The 20,040-nt window shown below is 36.6% G+C and overlaps 1 protein-coding gene across 1 annotated transcript; it reads left to right on the forward strand.

Annotated features, from left to right (window-relative positions):
* Nucleotides 1-13,253: 13,253 nt before the first annotated feature.
* Nucleotides 13,254-14,731, forward strand: LOC100031958 (ADP/ATP translocase 3). Its single transcript, XM_016428157.2, has one exon. The coding sequence runs from the start codon at nt 13,353-13,355 to the stop codon at nt 14,247-14,249; it is 897 nt and encodes a 298-aa protein (XP_016283643.1). The 5' UTR covers nt 13,254-13,352; the 3' UTR covers nt 14,250-14,731.
* The last annotated feature ends 5,309 nt before the right edge of the window (nt 14,732-20,040 follow it).

Consider the following 20,040-nt stretch of genomic DNA (forward strand, 5'->3'; position numbering starts at 1 on the left):
AAACTGAAATGTTTTTAGCAAAGACAGAATCAATGCATCTAGAATAAAAAGGGAAGTCATCAAATAGGAAAAACTTGTTTTCAATTTTTCTGATATTCTGATTCAAGATATTTAAAAATATTTGGATATATACATATATGTAATATATGCATATATGTAACAATCATTCTCCAATAGTAGTTAAATATTTAAAGGATATGAGCAAATAGTTCTTAAAAGAATTCTCAAGTCTTGACAACCCACATGAAAGAATGCTCCAAATTACTATTAATAAGAGAAATATAAATGAAAACAACCCCAAGTTTTCACCTCACACCCTGAAAATGGATAAAAGATAATCAAAAAAATGGCAATAGTCTATACTGGAGGGATTGTGATATGAAAGGCACAATAATATATCATTGGTGGAGCTATGAAATGGTACAAATAATTTGGAAAACAAGATGGAATCATGCAAATAAAGTGACTAAGATATTCTAACCCTTTGAACCAGAACCTCCCTTACTAAGTTTATGCCTCAAAGAAGCCATTGATAAGAAGAAAGTCCCCATAAACTCCAAATATTTAGAGCAGCACATTTTGTGATAGCAAGGAATTTTAAAAGTAGATGCCCATCAGTTGGGGAATACATAAATTGTGGTACATGACTTTAATCGTATATGACAATACTCTAAGAAATGATATATGTGTTGAATGCAGAGAAGCATGGAGAGATCAATATGATCTAATGCAGAGTGATGCAGGGTACATCCAAGAAAGTGGTATACACAATGACTACAACAATGTAAGTGGAAAGAGCAATACCACCCCCAAAATCATGTGACATTGTAAATATCAAGCATGACTAGAATGAATATATGTGAGAAGACACCTCCAATCCATCCCTCAGTGAAGGTGGGAGGTTCACACGTATTACACATGGCACACATTTTTGACCTTTTTCAATGTTCTGCTGCACAGTTGTGCTGATTTATTTTTCTTTTAAGAAATACAATTTATTATAAGGTCTGGCTCTCTGGGAAGGGAAAGGAGAAGGATTCTGAGGATAACTAAGATGATATAAGAAATACAAGATGTCATTAAAAACTCATTTTTAGAATCTCTTGGATATTTTCTATTTTTTCCTATTTGTTATTCTCCTTTTATTTTATCTTTCAGTACCTTCCAGATGACTGTGCTTAGTTGGATCTCTTGCAAAACTTTCAAACTAGTTTTTCTTTTCTGTCCTTCCTTATGGTTTGTGAGGCAGTACTTCTAATAACCATTCATCATCTTTCTTTATGGGATTTCATAATATAAATGAGTTCCTATTCTAAACCAGTATTGCCTTTGGCTGTCATCTCTCTCTGTCTGGCAAGTAAATCAAATATTTGCTGACTTAGGCACTTTAAAGATTCTTTTGTTCTTATTATATCAATTGATTTACACCAGTTAAACTTCTAAATAAAGTTATTACAGCATTTGCCAGTGTCGTTTCTGCTGTCCGTTACTCACTGCCATTATCAATTACTGATTTAACTAGTTCAACATGGAATGACTTAAATTATATGGCACACTTTCCTCATTATTATTCTCTTTTAGTTCATTCCTAATTCTGATCTCTGCTTGACAAGTTGGTGGTAGGGCTGTGTACAGAGAGCTGTTTCAGGACTGACTAACATTAATGAGCTCTTTTCCATATGTTAAAGTGAAATTAATTTTTATGATGTTATTTGATGCTTATTCTGTCCAATACCTTTTGATTCCTTTCTTAAAGAAAGGGTTTAGAGGACTGCTTCACCCTAGTTCCCCTTCCCCCTTTCAAGTAAATTGTAAACCCCAACTCCTGGCTATGGAAGTTTATTTGGGCCTTAACAGATAACTTGACCACAGTTCTTCAGGAGCCAAAGCTTGATGGGGGCTGCAACCTAGAAACAAAAGGGCTGCAAAGTTGTGAACTGCCAGTGCTGGGGAAAATAGGCTGTCCAGCACTCCATCTAGCCTAGAGGAAAGAACACAGCACACAGGAAGGATCAGTTCTGACCACCAAATAGTTGGAGCAGATATAGGCTAGTGAATTATAAATTGCCCAGTGGGAGGAAGCTGAGACTCTTTGAGATCCAGCCCCCAAAGGATACAAAGATAAGAGTAAAACAATTCTGAGAGAGAGACAGACAGATAGAGACAAAGACAGAAAGACACACACACAGAGAAAGAACATATATAAAGCAGGTAGCCTTATATGGTAGCCTTGTGTGGAAAGATACCTAAAGCTTAAAAAATACTCATGCAGAAGAGGCACTTGGGCTGCCTTAAGAAAATCAGTGATTGACTCCCATTTTTAGAGAGCTACTCTCTGCCATGGTCTTTCCTGAAGGGGAAGGGGACTGCACTGAATTGAAGTCCAATATCTACTTTCAAATTGGTTGTAAGAATAGCATGAGAGGCTTTGTGCTTAATAAATATTTACTGATTAGCTGACAGAAGCTCTGCAATCCTATTAACCAGTTCTTTCAGTATGGTGGTCATAGTACAACTGGGTCTAGTTTCTTGTTCTCATTGACTTTCCAACTCCCCCTCACTTACTCCTTAACCATTTTTACTAGTTTGAAGGTAATTCTTTTTGGCAGAGGAAAAATAAAGCAAACCAAGAGTTGAGCAGTTTCACTTTTCCGCCATCATCTCTTATTATTATGCCATTCAAAATGAAAAAAAAAAGACATCCCATCTTCTTTAATATTCCTCTTAGCCTCATCATAGCAGGGTGGGAAGAAAGAGAAATCCTTTTTGTTGTTAGTAGCATTATACATTTTAGTGCTCCTGATGTTCTTATAAGTTGGTTTGGACTTTTCTATATCCATTTGCAATTACCTGTTCTTTCCATCTTCTATATATTAAAAAAATTCTAAGTTAATTAATGGTTTTCCTATGTGTTCACATTCAACTCTTTAAATTGCTCCTCTCTCTCCCTTTTGTTCTCATTAGAATTATTGGGTTTTTATAATTATTTTTAGATCCTCCTATTGCTCTTGGGCCAATATCTCCTATAGAATTACATACCATGGGGTCTTCCCTTTCCTTTATGTGAACTCTTTGAGATCCCATATTCTTCTTTTATGTCTTTTGCAGTCCCCTGCCTATACTCAGCTCTGGATGCAGAATAGGAAGGATAGAGCTGTTACATCAATATTCCAAAGTACAATTCCAAAATGTAGAGCAATTCACACCTACCTCATTCTGGACACTGTGGTTCTATGAACAGAATCTAATATTGTGTTGGGCAGCTAGGTGGCACAGTGGATAGAATGCCAGTCCTCGAGTAGGGAAGACTCATCTTCAGTTTAAAGCCGTCCTCATATACTTACCAGCTGTGTTATACCGGACAAGTAACTCAATTCTGTCTGCCTCAGTTTCCTCTTTTGAAAATTGAGCTGGAGAAGGAAATGGTAAACCATCCAATACCTTTGCCAAGAAAACTCAAATGGGATCCTGAAGAGTCAGTCATGACTAAAAGCAATGACAGCAATAAAAATATTGCATTTCACTTTTTGACTGCTCTATCATACTTTTCATTTATATTTAGTTTCTAATGCACAAAACCCCCTTATATTATTTTTACATGAACTATTATACACTACCATTCTTAATCCATACATATATGGCTTATTATTTGAATCTAAGTATAAGGCTTTCCATTTATCCCTATTAAACTCTGTGTCATTAGACTAAGTCTATCATTTAAGTCTAATGATAGTTTTTTTTAATCCTTATATTCTGTCTTAGAATTGTTACTAAATCCTGGTTCCAAGGCACCTCTGGGTTAATCATCCCCTTAGGGAAAATCAAACCACCCCTAATTTTACAAGGAGAGAGAGAGATGGGGAGAAGAACTGTTCTTTGGTGAGGGGGTTCAGCCTGAACTGGTTTCTGTTGACAGAAACAAAACAGAGATCCCAGGTTAAACTGGTTAGCAAGCAAATGGTGGAGGGGAGCAAGTAGTGATTTCTCTCAACCACACCTTTAAGTCAATTTGGGACTGGGAAAACCCCCCATTTTTGAACCTAACAAGGGAATGGGGCTTTGACCAAAAGGGTAATGGGATCAGTTACAGAGTAGAATCAATTGTTAAATGATACATCATATTCTAACTTCCTCAGCTTTCGATGAGTTCCTTTTGGTACTACTGAAACCCAAGATTTGCATTCGTGAGTAGAACTACTTCACATAATTTTGCCCTCCATAGTGAATACTATGTTTTCGAGGGAAATTAGTTTCTATTTCAAGTTATTTTGTCATTTCTATTAGGCAAAGGGACTTTGCAGGGATTTCCCAAGCTATTAAACTTTTGTTTTTCATTCTCTTTTCCAAATTCATTGGGCACCAGTGCTTACATCCAGTGAGGCATCAGTTAGAGAGACACACCCTTCTGGTTACCAGTCACCTACCCCAAAAGCTGGTTCCATTTGTTTGTCTTATGTAACTTTTTTTTTTGCCAAGTGGAGATAACTGTTATGTTATGTTTGTTAGTTCTGTTAGTTCATAATTTTTCTTTTCAGATATAATATTTATCTATCAGGTCATGTCATTATTGCTCCTAGAACTGTAATCCCTCCCTGGGGATCAATACTAGCACCAGCACCAATGTGCATTCAGTCTTCCAACTGGGAGCTTCTCCTCTGTTATCTTAACCCTTGCTCTTCTCATGATCTCATTAATCAAGGGTCTTAGAGTAAACCTTTAGAAATCTATGCCCAGAGTTACTCACCAACTCCCAAGCATCTGCCTCCCATACCTCAGGTATCTGTACTTTAAAATTACATACTGCACCCCCAAAAATACATGAATGCTCTCAGATACCACACCATCATATCCCTCTTCTTGACTTATCGCTAATTCCCCAAAGCATCACATCCTTTTCCCACATCCTATTTTCCATATACCATGTATGTATTCCCCTCAGAAGTTCTGCCAAATCTTTTCATCCCTCCTCAAATCTCCTGTGGTTCTCCTTTCCCCACCCTTTCAACAGAGAACTTTGCCTCATATTTTACCAAAAAAAAAAAAAAATTGAGGCCATGCATGGTGAGCTCTCTCTTCTCTCTTCCTCATCTCCTGTTACTCCGGTGTCTTCTGCCATGTTCTTCTTCACTTGTCTCATGTGATAAAATGGCCTTACTCTTTACAAAGACTAATCCCTCTACTTGCTCAAGCAACCCCATCCCATTCCATATTTTCCTACAGATTGTCTCCTCTGTGAGCCCCACTCTCACTTATTTTAAATCTCTCCCTCACTTGCTTTCAGTCTCTTACTGGATCATTTCCTATTGCCTACAAACATGCCCATGTGTCCTCATATCCTGAAAAATAAACCCTCTTGAACCTTCCATCCACTTTCTCTCTTCTCCCTCACTCTCTTCTTAAAAGGTCAGAATCTGGCTTCTGACCTTATTTATTCCATTGAAACTTCTCACTTCAAAGTTGCTAATGATCTCTTAGTTGGCATATCCAATGACCTTTTCCTGATCCTCATTCTTGGCTTCTCTGAAGTCTTTGACACTGTTATCATCCTATTCCTTGATGCTTCTTTTCTCTAGGTTTTCAGGACACCACTTTTTCTTGGTCCTCCTTCCTATCTAACCCATCCTTTTCTGTCTCCTTTGCTGGATCCTCCTCCAGATCACACCCTCCAACTGAAGGTGTCCCTCAGGGTTATATCCTTGGCCCCTTTCTGCCTCTAAACTACTTCACTTAGTGATCTCATGTCCAATGGATTTAATTACCTTTTCTATATGATGTTTCTCAGATTTATTTATCCTATCCTATTCTCTCTACTGACATCCAATCTTGTATCTTCAATTGCCTTTCAGACATCTTGAATTGGATGTCCAGTAGACCTCTTAAACTCAGTATGTCCAAAATGGAACTCATTATCTTTTTCCCTAAATCTTCCTCCCACTTCCTAGTACTATGGAGGGTAACACCCTCCTCCCAGTCTATTGGCTCAAAATCTAGGCATCATCCTGGATTCCTCACTATCTCATACTCCCCCTACACCAAATCTAAGCTGTTTCAAAGCCTATAGATTTCACCTTTGCAATATCTCTCAAATAATCCCCCCCTTCTCTCTTCTGATATTGCCAATTCTCGGGTTCCCTCATCACCTCATACCTGGGCTATTATAATACCTGCTGATGGGTCTGGCTACCTCAAGTTTCTCCAATCCATTCTCCAATGATCCACAAAAGTGAGTTTCCTAAAGCACAGGTTTACTTATGTTGCCTTGCCTATCCAATCAATAAACTCAAGTGGCTTCCTATTGCCTCTAGGGTCAAATACAAAATACTCTGTTTAGTATTCAAAGACCTTCTTAATTTAGCCCCCTCCTACTTTAACAGTCTTCTTACTCCTTACTCTCCAACATGGACTCTTTGACCCTATGACATTGTCCTCCTGGCTATTCCACAAACAAGACACCCCATCTCTCAGCTCTGGGCATTTTCTCTGGCTATTCCCCATGCCCTGAATACTATATCTCTGCCTACTGACCTACCTGGCTTCCTTTATGTCCCAATTAAATTCTCATCTTCTACAGGAAGCCTTCTCCAACTCCTCTGATTTCCAAGGCCTTCTTTCTGTTAATTATTTCCTATTTATCCTGTATATGTTTGTTTGTGTTAAATTTAATTGTGGTTGGACTCTGAATATTTATATAGGTGGTCACCAGGGATTTAATTTCTAAATCCCAAGTGAATTATTAAAGTAAATGGAATTTGTGGTAGTTTATTTACAACAGAGAGAAGATATTAAGAAATGAGAGAGAGAGAGAGAACTCTAAGGCCTTAATTAGGGAAAAAAGACTCAAGACAATTGACCTTTCCTGGAGGCTGGAGGCTTCATGCCTCCAGAAAGGTGGGGTCACTAAGTCAGCCTTTTACTCACCAATGGTGACCATCTAAATGGAAAGAAGTCTGGGTGTCTGTCTTCAGGTCGCTCCTCAAGTGTCTGTCTTCCCGTCTCTCCTCTGAGTCTTTGATCTCCTCAAATCGAATATCTCTTCTTCTGGCCTTTGGTCTTTTTTTTTTTTAAGATCTTTTTCTCTTGTGTCACCTCACCTAAATTTCACAACTACCAATCACAGCAGACACTTTTCTCCAGGACTGCCCACTCTTTAGTTCACATCTTCTTTGGTTAGATTATACTTTTTTGGGTTACTTAACTCCTTTTTTGGGTTAGTTCACCTTTTGTAGTTATTTAACACCTTTTTGTAGTTACAATGGGCAGATCTACTTAAAATTCTGAGTTACCAACTTTTTGGGGATTAAATCAACAAACAGAGGATTACAATTCAATCTTCCCAATAAAGGGAAGAACTAAGTATCTTCATTGTTACAATCAGGAGATATCTAAATCCTATCTTCACATTTGTATTTATTTGTTTGTATGTTGTTTTCTCCCATTAGACCGTAAACTCCTTGAAAGCAGGAACTTTTTGTTTGTATGCTGTATGTATACAGTGCTTGGTACAGCATTTGGCATATAATAGGCACTTAATAAACATTTCTTAATTGATTGATTGATGTATTTCACATCTCCAAAGGCTGATTTCAGTGCTCCAATTCTTGTTTTAAAAGTTTTCAATATTTGGAATGTAGAGATTCTACGTAATCACCCTTGTGCAAATATTAATAATATGGAAACAGGTCTTGATCAATGTAAAACCCAGTGGAATTGCTTGTTGGCTATGGGAGGGGGTTGGGAGGAGAGGAGAGAAAGAATGTGAATCATGTCACCATGGGAAAATATTCTAAATTGATTAATTAAAATTTTCAATTAAAAAAATAAAAAAAATTTCAATAGCCCAAAGAGTAATTGTTGCCAGTTATAGGCAGCTGTGTGCTCCTTTTCTTTCCATGTTAAGTTGTCTGCAGTTCAAGTCTAGCATAGACAGAAATGAACAAAAGCTACTTTTCTGGATATACTTTGGGAATATAGGAAATTACATTTATTTTTTCAGGTCATTAAAAACCAAATCACTGGCCTGACTGTCCTAGTGGCCTGAAGAGAATGTGTTTCCATAAGTATTTCCCATGCTGCTCATGAGCATATTTTTGGAACCTCAAATCAAGATATGTGATAGGACAAAAAATATTCTTTCCCACTAGAAGGATATTTCATTTTCTTGGAAGTAGGACTTCCTGGAAAATTAAATGTGTGTTCCTGCCAAAGAGATACTATTGGTAGTACCAAGGAAATTTCAGGTTAATCAACTGAGCTTCCTTGTCTTTCCTAAGCTGAATTTTAGAAGCTCCTTAAAGTCAGGGTAATGCCCTTAGGTGTGTAGTAGAGTCTCTGATTCTTGTTATTACCTTTGTTCATTCTAAGGGGTGGGACTGAGCCAGCCAATAACTGCAACTACTATCATCTCAGCCCAGAAGACTGAGAAAATCCACAGAAGTCAAGTCTTAGCTTGCAAGGAGCCAGAGGCAAGACTTGGGTCTTCTTGGCACAGAGAGATCATTTACTAGTACCTAGATCAAAATACCAGGCAAACAGAGGCCCAAATAAGGGCTCTCTCTGATTATTAAGAAAGTAGATTAATAATGTGTCAGCAATACGATCCAAAGGGAAAGCAGGAAAACAGTTCAAAAATCAGACTCAAGTTCAAAGAAATCAGATGCTTCAACAGGCTTGAGCTTGAACCTCACATACCATTTGTTTCACTTGTGGGGAGCATAGGGGTATTGTCTCTGGTAGGCCTGTAGGATGAAACGTCAATAGCTCTGCCTTATTTATCCTACCAATCTTGCTAAGGGGGGGCTCCTAACGGTAGTGATTTGTACAGTCCATAATTGGTAATAATGGAAATGGAAAAGAATGTTCTCCCTTTAAATAAAATTTGATTCTAAAGACATAGCTCAGACTGAATCTAAGCAGCTTGAAAGATGGCTTTACCCTAAGGCTGAAGACTTTTGTGGTTTATAGGACAATTGTAACAGAGACCTTAGTGCTATGTATTTAGGAAGTGAACTTGTTTCTTTTTACTCCTCTCCTTAAGTACCCAATGTGGCTAGATTGCTGGCATCCTCTTAAACATGGTCCTGTGATAATATCTCTGCCCTTCTTATTTCTTTGAAGGAGTTTCAGTGCCCCATAACTCTTGTTACTTCTAGCAGTTCCAGTTTAGGAAAAAGCTACATTTTCTTTGAATTGGAAAATTCCTTTAATTAATTAATTTAGAATATTTTTCCATGGTTACAAGATTGATGTTCTTTCCCTTCCCTCCTCTCATCTCCCCTCCAACAGCCAAGGAGCAATTCCACTGGGTTTTACATGTATCATTGATCAAAACCCATTTTCATATTATTAATATTTGCACTAGGGTGATCATTTAGAGACATCCCCAGTCATATCCCCATCAACCCATGTGATCAAGTAGTTGTTTTTCTCCTGTGTTTCTGCTCCCACAGTTCTTCCTCTGGATGTAGATAGTGTTCTTTCTCATAAGTCCCTCAGAATTGTCCTGGATCATTGCATTGCTGCTAGTAGAGAAGTGCATTACACTTGATTGTGCCACAGTGTGTCAGTCTCTGTGTATAAGGTTCTCCTGGTTCTGCTCCTTTCACTCTGCATCACTTCCTGGAGGTCGTTCCAGTTCACATGGAATTCCTCCAGTTCATTGTTCCTTTGAGCACAATAGTATTCCATCACCAACAGATACCACAATTTGTTCAGTTATTTCCCAATTGAAGGGTATCCCCTTATTTTCCAATTTTTTGCCACCACAAAGAATGCAACTATGAATATTCTTGTACAAGTCTTAGAAAATTTTAGTGGGATTGGACATCATTGCTATACTTTTGGTGCCTGATGAACAATAAATAAGGATGATTTCCAGGACACTTGGCTGTGACACTGCCTCACTATGTGATCTCCTGCAAGTTAATTAACGCAGTTTCTTTATCCTTTGGATAGGGATATAATATATGTTTGATAGAGATCATGAGATCTCAAGCATAGCACATTTTATTGTGTTCTGCTTTATTGAGCTTTGAAGATATTGTATCTCTTACAAATTGAAGGTTTGTAGCAATCCTGTGTCAAGTAAGACTATGGGCACCATTTCCATTTCTCCAGCAATATGTGTTTATATTGTGTATCTGTGTCACATTTTAGTAAGTCTTGAAATATTTTAAACATTTTCATTATCATATCTGTTATAATAAGCTGTGATCAGTGATCTTTGATGAAACAGTTGTACTTGTTTGGAGACACCATGAACCAAGTCCATATCTGACAGAAAACTTAATAAAAGATGTTGTATTTGTTCTTACTGCTCCACCGGTTGATTGTTTTCTCTGCCTCCTTCTCTCTCTGTCTCCCTCTTTCTGTCTCTGTCTCTGTCTCTCTCCTCTAGCCTCCCTATTCCCTGAGACACAAAAATATTTAACTTAATTTAATTTATTATTAATTTAATTAATAACACTACAACAGCCTCTAAGTGTTCAAGTGAAGAGTTCATTGATATGGCAAACTTCATTATTATCTTATTTGAGAAATTGCCATAGTCAACCCAACCTTCAGTAACCACCATGCTGATGAGTCAGCAGCCATCGACACTGAGGCAAGACCCTCCATCAGAAAAGACATTAGAATTCCCGAAGGCTCAGATGATGGTGAGCATTTTTTTTAGCAATAAAGTATTTTGAATTAAGGCATAAACCTTGTTTTTTTTTTAGACATAATACTATTATGCCCTTAATAGACTACAATATAGGGCAAACGTAACTTTTATATACTCTGGGAAACTAAAATTTTCTGTGACTCATTTTTTTTGTAATATTCACTTTTTTGCAGTGGTCTGGAACTGAATCCACAATATATTCAAGGTATGCCTGTATTGTAATGTTCAAAAGAAAGAACAGGTATGTTAGCTACATTCAATTAAGGTATACAAGAAGATAGGCAACATTTTTGATTTATAATAATTCAAATCAGACATTTACTTTCTATACAAATTATAAATAAAAATCAAATGAACTAAAAATAGAATGTCATTGTCCATCTTTTAAACAACTCCTTAAGCTGTAATACAGTTATAATAATAGCTATCGATTATATGGTACTTTCAGGTTTGCAAAGTGCTTTACAAGTATAAACTGATTTTCCTCACTGCAGCTTTGGGAAATAGGTGCTATTATTAACTCCATCTTACACGCAAGGAAACAAGCTTAACAAGGTTAAATGACTTGCCAGTCACATAGCTATTAAGTGTCTAAGGCTGAATTTGAACTCTGTTATTCCAGATTTCAGGCCTAGCATTCCATCCAACTGACTGTCTAACAATAATAGTAACAAGAAAATATGACAAAACAAAACAAAACAAAAAGCCCAGTATCTATAGCAATAAAATCAATTGTTTAACTTTTGATCTATGATTAATCTTAGGCAATATCAATGTGAAAATTTACCATTATTTGGATCTTTGAATCTGTTCATCATATCCAAAGAGGAAAGATGACATGCCAGTTTGTAAAAAGAAACACCCCCCCCTTTCCTTAGTTGGCTAAAGTTTTGGAAAAAGGAAGTAAAGGATGAATAATGTTAAAATTTGGGGGGAAACTAAATTTAGTCAGCAGAAACTCTGATTCAAACCAGAATGGAAACTTTATTGAAACATAAAATAATAACTAGCATTTATTTAACATCTATTACATACTAGGCTCCTCACAAATATCTCATTGGATCTTCACAATAGCCCTGGGTGGCAGGTGCTGTCATTATCCCCATTTTACAATTAAGGAAAAAAGGTAAAGAGAGGTTAAATGATTTGCCCAAGGGTAGATAGCTAATAAATGTCTAAGGCTACATTTGAACTTAATTCATACTGACTCTAAGCCCTGCACTCTATCCATTGTGCTACCTGCAAATTCAATGCAATAAATAATTGCTAAGTCCCTAAATCCAAGTAGAGCTTTTGAAGTGTCTTCAAGAATCTGTGAGATTTTTATTTTTCACTTATATACATTTCAAATTTATTTGCCCACATATATATATACATTGTTTTCTTTTAAAATACATAAATAAATTATTATAAAAATTTAGTTTAGTTTCTATATTTTAAGAAAGGTATTGTGAAGATTAAATTGAACTCTTCCCCTGATTGTGAAAATGAAATTAATTAACTCTCCCCTGATTGTGAAGATTACATTGTAATTCCTGCCCATTTTTAGATTTAATCATCAAACATGTAAACACCCCATTCACACTTGGGGGGGGGAATCTGTGACCCACATGTGCAATAGTGGGTGATGAATCAGAATTAAACTGACTGTCCCTAGGCAGTCTTAAAGCAAAGCTTTAACTGTATGATTGGTAGACGTAAAATTAGGGGAAAGCACAGAAAGTGATTAAAAAAAAGTGTCTTTAAAAGGGAGTTACAACTTCCTGTGGAAAAAGAATCATCTGAGATTTGTGGGAGAATTGTCTGAGATCTTCAGCTGAAGAAGAATCTGCTGACTGGATCTGAGACCCTGTTCCTGGTGAGGCTGTTCTTAAATCTCTTCCTTTTGGACTGACATGTGGTGAGTGAAAAAGGCTGACTCCTTTTTTGGATATTTTCTGAAGAAACTAACCTCGGGAGAGACTTACAGGTTCTCAGCTTTGCCAAGGCTGGCTGAAACTAATTCTCCCTGCCTGGGTTGAGCCAGGGGCCAGGAGTAAATTACTTAGTGCTTAGGCTAGATATCTTGCCCTATCCTCTCTCTGATTTTCTTGCTTCACTCTTTCTACATTTTGTAAATGAATTGTAAATAAAATCTGTTTGGAACTAATTAAATTCCTTGTGACCACACTCTTAAATAATCAAGTCTAACCCTTTTAAAAATAACCTCTTCTCCCCCTTATAAAGTCTATGGATGACTTTGGGTGTGGCTTTCTGAAGGGTGACAATCTTTGGGTCACAGTATACAGTGATAGGTTGCTGTGGCAAAAAATCAGTTGTTCAGTGGCCAACCTCCTGATGATGATCTTATCTGAACTTAATTAGGCTCAAACTACAGTCATACAGTCCATCACATCTCCATCTCTTTCCATCCTGGCAGGGTGTGCCAGAGCTATGTGAGATTTAAAATGATTGAGGTCTTAAACTGTAGTGAGTTAAAATGGTGGAAGATATAAATTGTGATAGATATAAGAGTGGGTGAGTAAATTTGACCGCAAAAATATGTTTCACTACAGTGTCTTGGTTTTAAATCAAATATAAGGCAGTCGCCAGGGAAAATATTCCCAGTTCATACAGCAAAGCGTTCCCCAGCTTTCAGCCCTCTTTCACCGGCTTTCTGTTTCCAATTCCACCACCTATCCCCTCTGTAACGATGACGGAACAGGCCATCTCCTTTGCCAAGGACTTTTTGGCCGGTGGCATCGCCGCTGCTATTTCCAAGACCGCGGTGGCCCCTATCGAGAGAGTCAAGCTACTATTGCAGGTGCAGCATGCAAGTAAACAAATTGCTGCAGATAAGCAGTACAAAGGCATTATGGACTGTATAGTCCGAATTCCAAAGGAACAAGGGATGCTTTCCTTCTGGCGGGGTAACTTAGCAAATGTCATCAGATATTTCCCCACCCAGGCCCTCAACTTCGCCTTTAAGGATAAGTATAAGCAGGTGTTCTTGGGAGGAGTGGACAAGCACACACAATTTTGGAGGTATTTTGCTGGCAATCTTGCCTCTGGTGGTGCAGCTGGAGCCACTTCTCTCTGCTTTGTCTACCCATTGGATTTTGCGAGAACCCGCTTGGCAGCTGATGTTGGGAAATCTGGCACTGAGAGAGAATTCAAAGGCCTGGGAGACTGCCTTGTGAAAATCACCAAGTCTGATGGAATTCGGGGCTTATATCAAGGTTTCAATGTCTCAGTGCAGGGTATTATTATCTATAGAGCAGCCTACTTTGGGATCTATGATACAGCAAAAGGTATGCTTCCAGATCCTAAGAACACCCATATTGTGATAAGTTGGATGATTGCACAAACAGTGACTGCTGTAGCAGGTGTGGTTTCCTATCCCTTTGATACAGTAAGGCGGCGAATGATGATGCAGTCTGGGCGCAAAGGAGCTGATATCATGTACACTGGGACAATTGACTGCTGGAGGAAGATTGCTAAAGATGAGGGTGGCAAAGCTTTCTTCAAGGGTGCCTGGTCCAACGTTCTTAGAGGCATGGGTGGAGCTTTTGTACTTGTCCTGTATGATGAATTGAAGAAAGTAATCTAAGTACATCCTACCTAAAAATGGAAACAGTGAATATAGATCATGTAGAATACTTAACCATACTTAGCATTTTGGACCATTGACCTTCAAGAAATTCCTGTTGTCTTTTTATCCAGGCCAGATCATTTTTGTAGAGAAGCCAGGAAAAGCTCTTAGAAAAAGGGACTCATTTATTGTGATCCATTATTCACACAATGGAACTGATGATGATTCAGTATATTGATTCTATTGGTTTTGGGGGAAATAACCGTTACTGTGGGTCCAAGGAGGCAGATCAACTTAGACCATCTAGTTTAATGCTATTTTGTAGGACCATAAATTTGTGTTTAAGTAATTTATTTAAAGAAAAAAAAATCATGTCTCCCATTTGTACTTAAGCACTATATATACTATTTTGCACAGCTGACTATTTGGCAGTTATGATCTGTGTTGGGCATTCTGCTGTAAAACAATAAATACACAGAACACTCTAAAAAAAAAAAAAATATTCCCAATTATTCAAGTACCCAAGTCAATTGGGTTTTATAGAGATTTTAATTAACAATACAATGAGTAATCAAAGAAAGAGAGAGAGAGTAAGAAAAGAATAAGTATGAAGGGCCTCAAGCCAATATGGCCTAGACCTGAGTCTTAAAAGAGAAATCAGTCAGTTTTTTATAACTCACCATAAGATCTGTCTAAGTAAGGAATTCTAATGACACCAGGCCAGCAGCATCTCAGCTGCTTTCACCAGCTCCCTCCTCCATCTGAATGTTTCAGAATCAGTCTCCTCAGAATGAGTCTCTCCAATCTGAATGTTTCAAAATGACTTCCCAGCTCTTCCCTGAGCTCTTATTTTTAAGGGCAAAATCTCCTATGTCACTTCCCCTAAGTCCTTACATTTACCAATCACAGTAGACATTTTTCTAAAGGATCACCCATTCTTAGTCCACACCTAAGAAGGTGTGGATTTTTTAGTAATTCACACCAGGAAAGCTCTGAGTAAGTTTTCCAGTTCTTTGTTCCTTGTAAATTCACAAGTTGCTTGACCTTTATAGGTACTTAGCTTAAGAAAAGTATGGGTTTAAGTACTTTTCATTGTTCAGAAAAGAGTTTACAACTTTATCTTCCCCTAGGGCAGACCCAAGTAGGTAAAGTAGAATTCTCACATTCCTGCTTTAAGTAGAGTTCACTGCCCAAATGGGGAATGGTCTTAATCCAATCTTATAAAGTAGGGTCTGGGAAATTTCAAGGTTTACAGCTAGTACCCTATGGACGGAAGGAAAATTTACAAACTGGTCACAGATGTGGAGAGGGAAGGTACATCAAAGTCCATGTAGTAAAGCACATTTGTTTTATAGATGGGGAAATTAAGTCACAAGTCAGTGAAGTGATCTGCCCCAGTAAGTGTTAGAAATACAGCCTCAGACACTTTCCAGCTGTGTGACCCTGGGCAAGTCACTTGACCCCTATTGCCTAGCCCTGACCATTTTTCTGCCTTGGAGCCAATACACAGTATTGACTCCAAGATGGAAGGTAAGGTTAAAAAAAAATAATCAACTGAAGTCAAGGAGGAATTTGGTAACTTCCCAAGGTCAGACAATTAATTAATAGAAGAAACAGAAGCAGAACTCTTGTATTTTGTAAAATATTTTCTTAGGGCTATATTCCCCTATCCTCTCAGTTTATTATTTATCCTTTCTAGTCCAAATGAATCTATAAATTGTAAAGTCATGTTTTCAAGGGTACCTCCACTAGTGTCAAGTCATAGATTACAATGTTTTCTCTTCCCAGTTCTTAGGGTCTTTCAGTTCAATTGAACAATCAGCACTGTATGCCCACTATTAATTGAGTTGGGGGCACTTCAAAGAAACTGAAGAAACTTAGTTGCTGTCCTCAAGGGGTTTACCATCAGAATACTCTAAATGCAAAGATTAGTGGCAGATGACTTCAACAGGAGAGATATAAAATAGGTGTTTCAGGGAGAGGTGATTAGCATATGGATCCAACTAGTCCCAGGCACCTCCTCTTTTTGTAGTCCTGTTGGTATCATGGAAATAATAAGTCTTTCCAGATTTTCTGTAAGCATCTCGTTGGTCATTTCTTATAGTGGAATAGTATTCCATGACTATTATATACTATATTTATATATATATATATATGTACATATATATATATATATGTTCAGACATTCCCAATTTATTGACAACCCCTCAATTTCAAATTCCTTGCTACCACAAAAAGAGCTGCTATATATATATGTATATTTTACAAATAGATCCTTTTCCATTTTTAAAAATCTCTTGAAAACAGACTTAGTAATGGTTGATGGGATCAAAAGGCATACACAGTTTTAGAATCTGTTGAGCATAATTCCAAATTGTCCTCCAGAATGGTTGTTTCTGATCACAACTCTAACAGTGCATTCAATTTCCTCTCCAAAATATATAATTTTTTTTTTCTGTCATATTAGCCAATCTGTCAGTTGTGAAGTTATACCTCATAGTTGTTTTAATTTATATTTCTCTAATCAAGAGTGATTTAGAACATTTTCCCATATAACTATAGATGGATTTGATTTCTTTGTCTAAAAACTGCCTGTTCATATCTTTTAACCATTTTTCAATTGGAGAATGACTTTTATTTTTTATATATTTGACTTAGTTCTTTATGTATTTGAGAAATTAGTCCCTTATCAGAGATACTTGCTGTAAGAATTTTTCCTAGCTTTCTGCTTTCCTTCTAATTTTGTTTACATTTGTTTTGTTTTTGCAAAACTTTTTAAATTTATAATCAAAATTATCCATTTTATGCATTATAATGCTCTCTATCTTATTTGATCCTAAATTTTTCCATTATGTATCAATCTGACAAATAGACTATTCTATGCTCCTCTAATTTGCTTATCATAGTTTATATTTAGATTATGTCATCATGTTGACCTTATCTTGGCATATGGTCTAATTCCAGTGTCTGCCATACCACTTTCTAATTTTCCCAATAGTTTTTGTAAATTATTTTATAAACAATAGTAAATTCTTATTCCAAAAGGTTGGTTCTTTGGATTTATCTAACATTAAATTACTATGGTCGTTTATTACTAGGTTTCATGTACCTAGTTTATTCCACTGATCCACCACTCTATTTCTTAGCCAGTACCAGGTTGTTTTGATGATTTTTTAAAATTACTGCTTTGTAATAAAGCTTGAGATCTGGTACTCCTAGGCCACCTTCCTTTACATTTCTTTTCACTGATTCCCTTGATATTCTTGACCTCTTGTTTTTCCAGATTAATTTCATAATTTTTTTCTAACTATAAAATAATTTGGGGTAGTTTGATTGGCATGACATTGAATAAGTAGATTAATTTAGGTAAAATTATCATTTTTATCATATTTTGCTCAGCCTACCTATGAGCAATTAATGGTTTTCCAATTGTATAGTTCTTATTTTCTTTGTGTTTTGTAATTAAGTTCATATGCTTTGGTGTTTCTTTTGATAGGTAGACTCCCAAGTATTTTATATTATCTACTATAAATTTAAATGGAATTTCTTTTTCTATCTCTTGCTACTGGGTGGCAATATGTAGAATTGCTGATGATTTATGGGAGTTTATTTTATATCCTGCAACTTCATTAAAGTTGTTATTTCAACTAATTTATTAGTTGATTCTCTAGGATTCTCTAAGTATACCATTATATCATCTGTGAAGACTGACAATATACACTTTAAACTATAAAGTAGTTCCTATTTTCATATACAGTCCTCTTTTTTCCTTTTATTAAAATTTTTGTGTTTGTTGATGATTAAGTTCTTTAAAAAAGAAAAAAATTAAAAGGAAAAAACCCTTAAAAGGTCACTCATTGCTCTATAGGGGAAACCAAATTGCAAGTTACCTTGCATGAGGCACAGAGTAGTACAATGGGAAGAGCAATTGTTCTTGAGACAGAGGGCCTGAATTCAAATGTGACCTCTGAAAATTGCTATCCAGTCTCTCTAGACCTCAGTTTCCTTATCTGTAAAATGAGGGGTTTGGATTAGACGGCCTGTAAATTCCGTTCCAGATCTAGCTCTGTGATCCAATGGTCTCTCAGAAGAAGTCTAGATGACAATCATCTTTTCAAAATGGTTTATAAATTGTCTATAAATACGTTGGTGAACTAGAGCCAGAAGGCTGCTAGAAGTCCCTTACTCATTTATAGCTTAATGATACATAAAAATATTTACAAGAAAAGATTTGAGAGTCTGTCAATTAGAATAGCACTTCTTGGAGTTTGGGGATGAAATTTTTTTTCTTAAGTTTTATAGGTAGAATTTGAAAAAAATGTATTTATTTTTTAAGAGATTTAACTTTGTAATTTTTACTATAAAAGTCTTATATTTTAAAATAATCACTTATATTCTTATATAATTAATATAATTCTTAAAACATTCATTAAATCTAGACTCAAATGATAGGCATATTTTGTTTTTGGAATTCCCCATTTACTTTTAATTTCAATGATTTAAGCTGTACTGCTTTAAAAGAATGAGCCATTTCACTATTCTTCACAATGAATAAGTAAGTATTAATCATTAGACAAATCAGGCCAGCTAGTGTTTCCTGTTCAATTCCCTTAAATTTTCAGTGAATATAATTTTGTTTTAAGTATAATTATATGTATCCTGCTGTGAATAAATGTGCTAATTGTGAATAATAAATGCATTCTATTAGAAAAGAAAAGATAATGAAGGGGTTGTCTACAATGTCTATAAACTTATTTTTTAAAAACTATTTTGATAGCTATATTTTAATAATAATAATAATAGCCATTGCTTATATAACGCCTTAGAATAAACAAAGCACTTTACAAATATTATATTGATTGATTCCCTCAACAATCTGGGGTGGGGGGGTGCTATTGTTATCTCTCTCTTTTTTTTTTACAGTTGAGTAAACCAAGGCAAACTAAGGTTAAAATGATTTACCCAGGATCACATAGCTACTGAACATCTGAGGCATGCTTGAACTCAGGTCTTCCTATCTCTCGGGCTAGCAACACTACTATAATGTTTCTCTCTCTCTCTCTCTTTCTCCCCCTGCCTCTTTCTTTGTCTCTTTCTTTCTGTCTGTCTCTCTCTTTCTGTTTCTCCCTCTCTCTCTGTCTCTCTGTGTGTCTCTTTCTCTGTGTCTTTCTGGATCTGTCTCTCTGTTTCTCTCTCCATATCTTTCTTTCCCTCTCTGTTTCTCTTTGTCTCTCTCTCTCCCTGTCTCTTTCTCTTTCTCTCTTTCTCTCTCTGTTTCTCTATTTGTCTCTCTGTCTCTGTTTCTCTCTTTCTTTTTCTCTGTCTCTCTCTGTGTGTCTGTGTCTCTATGTGCCTCTCTCCCTGCCTCTTTCTCTGTGTGTCTCTCTCCCTGCTTCTTTCTCTGTCTGTTTCTCTCTCTCTCTCTCTCTCTCTCTCTCTCTCTCTCTGTTTCTCTCTGTTTCTTTCTCTGCTTTGTCTCTCTATTTCTGTTTCTCTCTCTCCCTTTCTTTCTCTCTCTGTCTCTCTCTTTGTTTCTCTCTGTCTCTGTCTCTCCCTATCTCTTTCTGTCTCTTTGTCTCTTTATCTCTTTATATCTCTCTGTCTGTTTCTTTCTCTCTTTGTCTGTTTTTTTCTCTCTGTCTCTCTCCCTCTCTTTCTGTCTGTCTCTCTATCTCTCTTTGTCTCTCTCTGTTTCTCTGTCTCTCTCTCCCTCTCTTTCTGTCTGTCTCTCTATCTCTCTTTGTCTCTCTCTGTTTCTCTGTCTCTCTCTCCCTGGCTCTTTCTCTGTCTGTCTATCTCTCTCTTTGTC

The sequence above is a fragment of the Monodelphis domestica genome, chromosome 1 (genome assembly GCF_027887165.1).
Source record: "Monodelphis domestica isolate mMonDom1 chromosome 1, mMonDom1.pri, whole genome shotgun sequence".
Lineage (NCBI taxonomy): Eukaryota > Metazoa > Chordata > Mammalia > Didelphimorphia > Didelphidae > Monodelphis > Monodelphis domestica.

Coding starts and splice junctions, on each gene's coding strand:
- LOC100031958 (XM_016428157.2), top strand. CDS start 13,353: ATGACGGAACAGGCCATCTCCTTTGCCAAGGACTTTTTGGCCGGTGGC.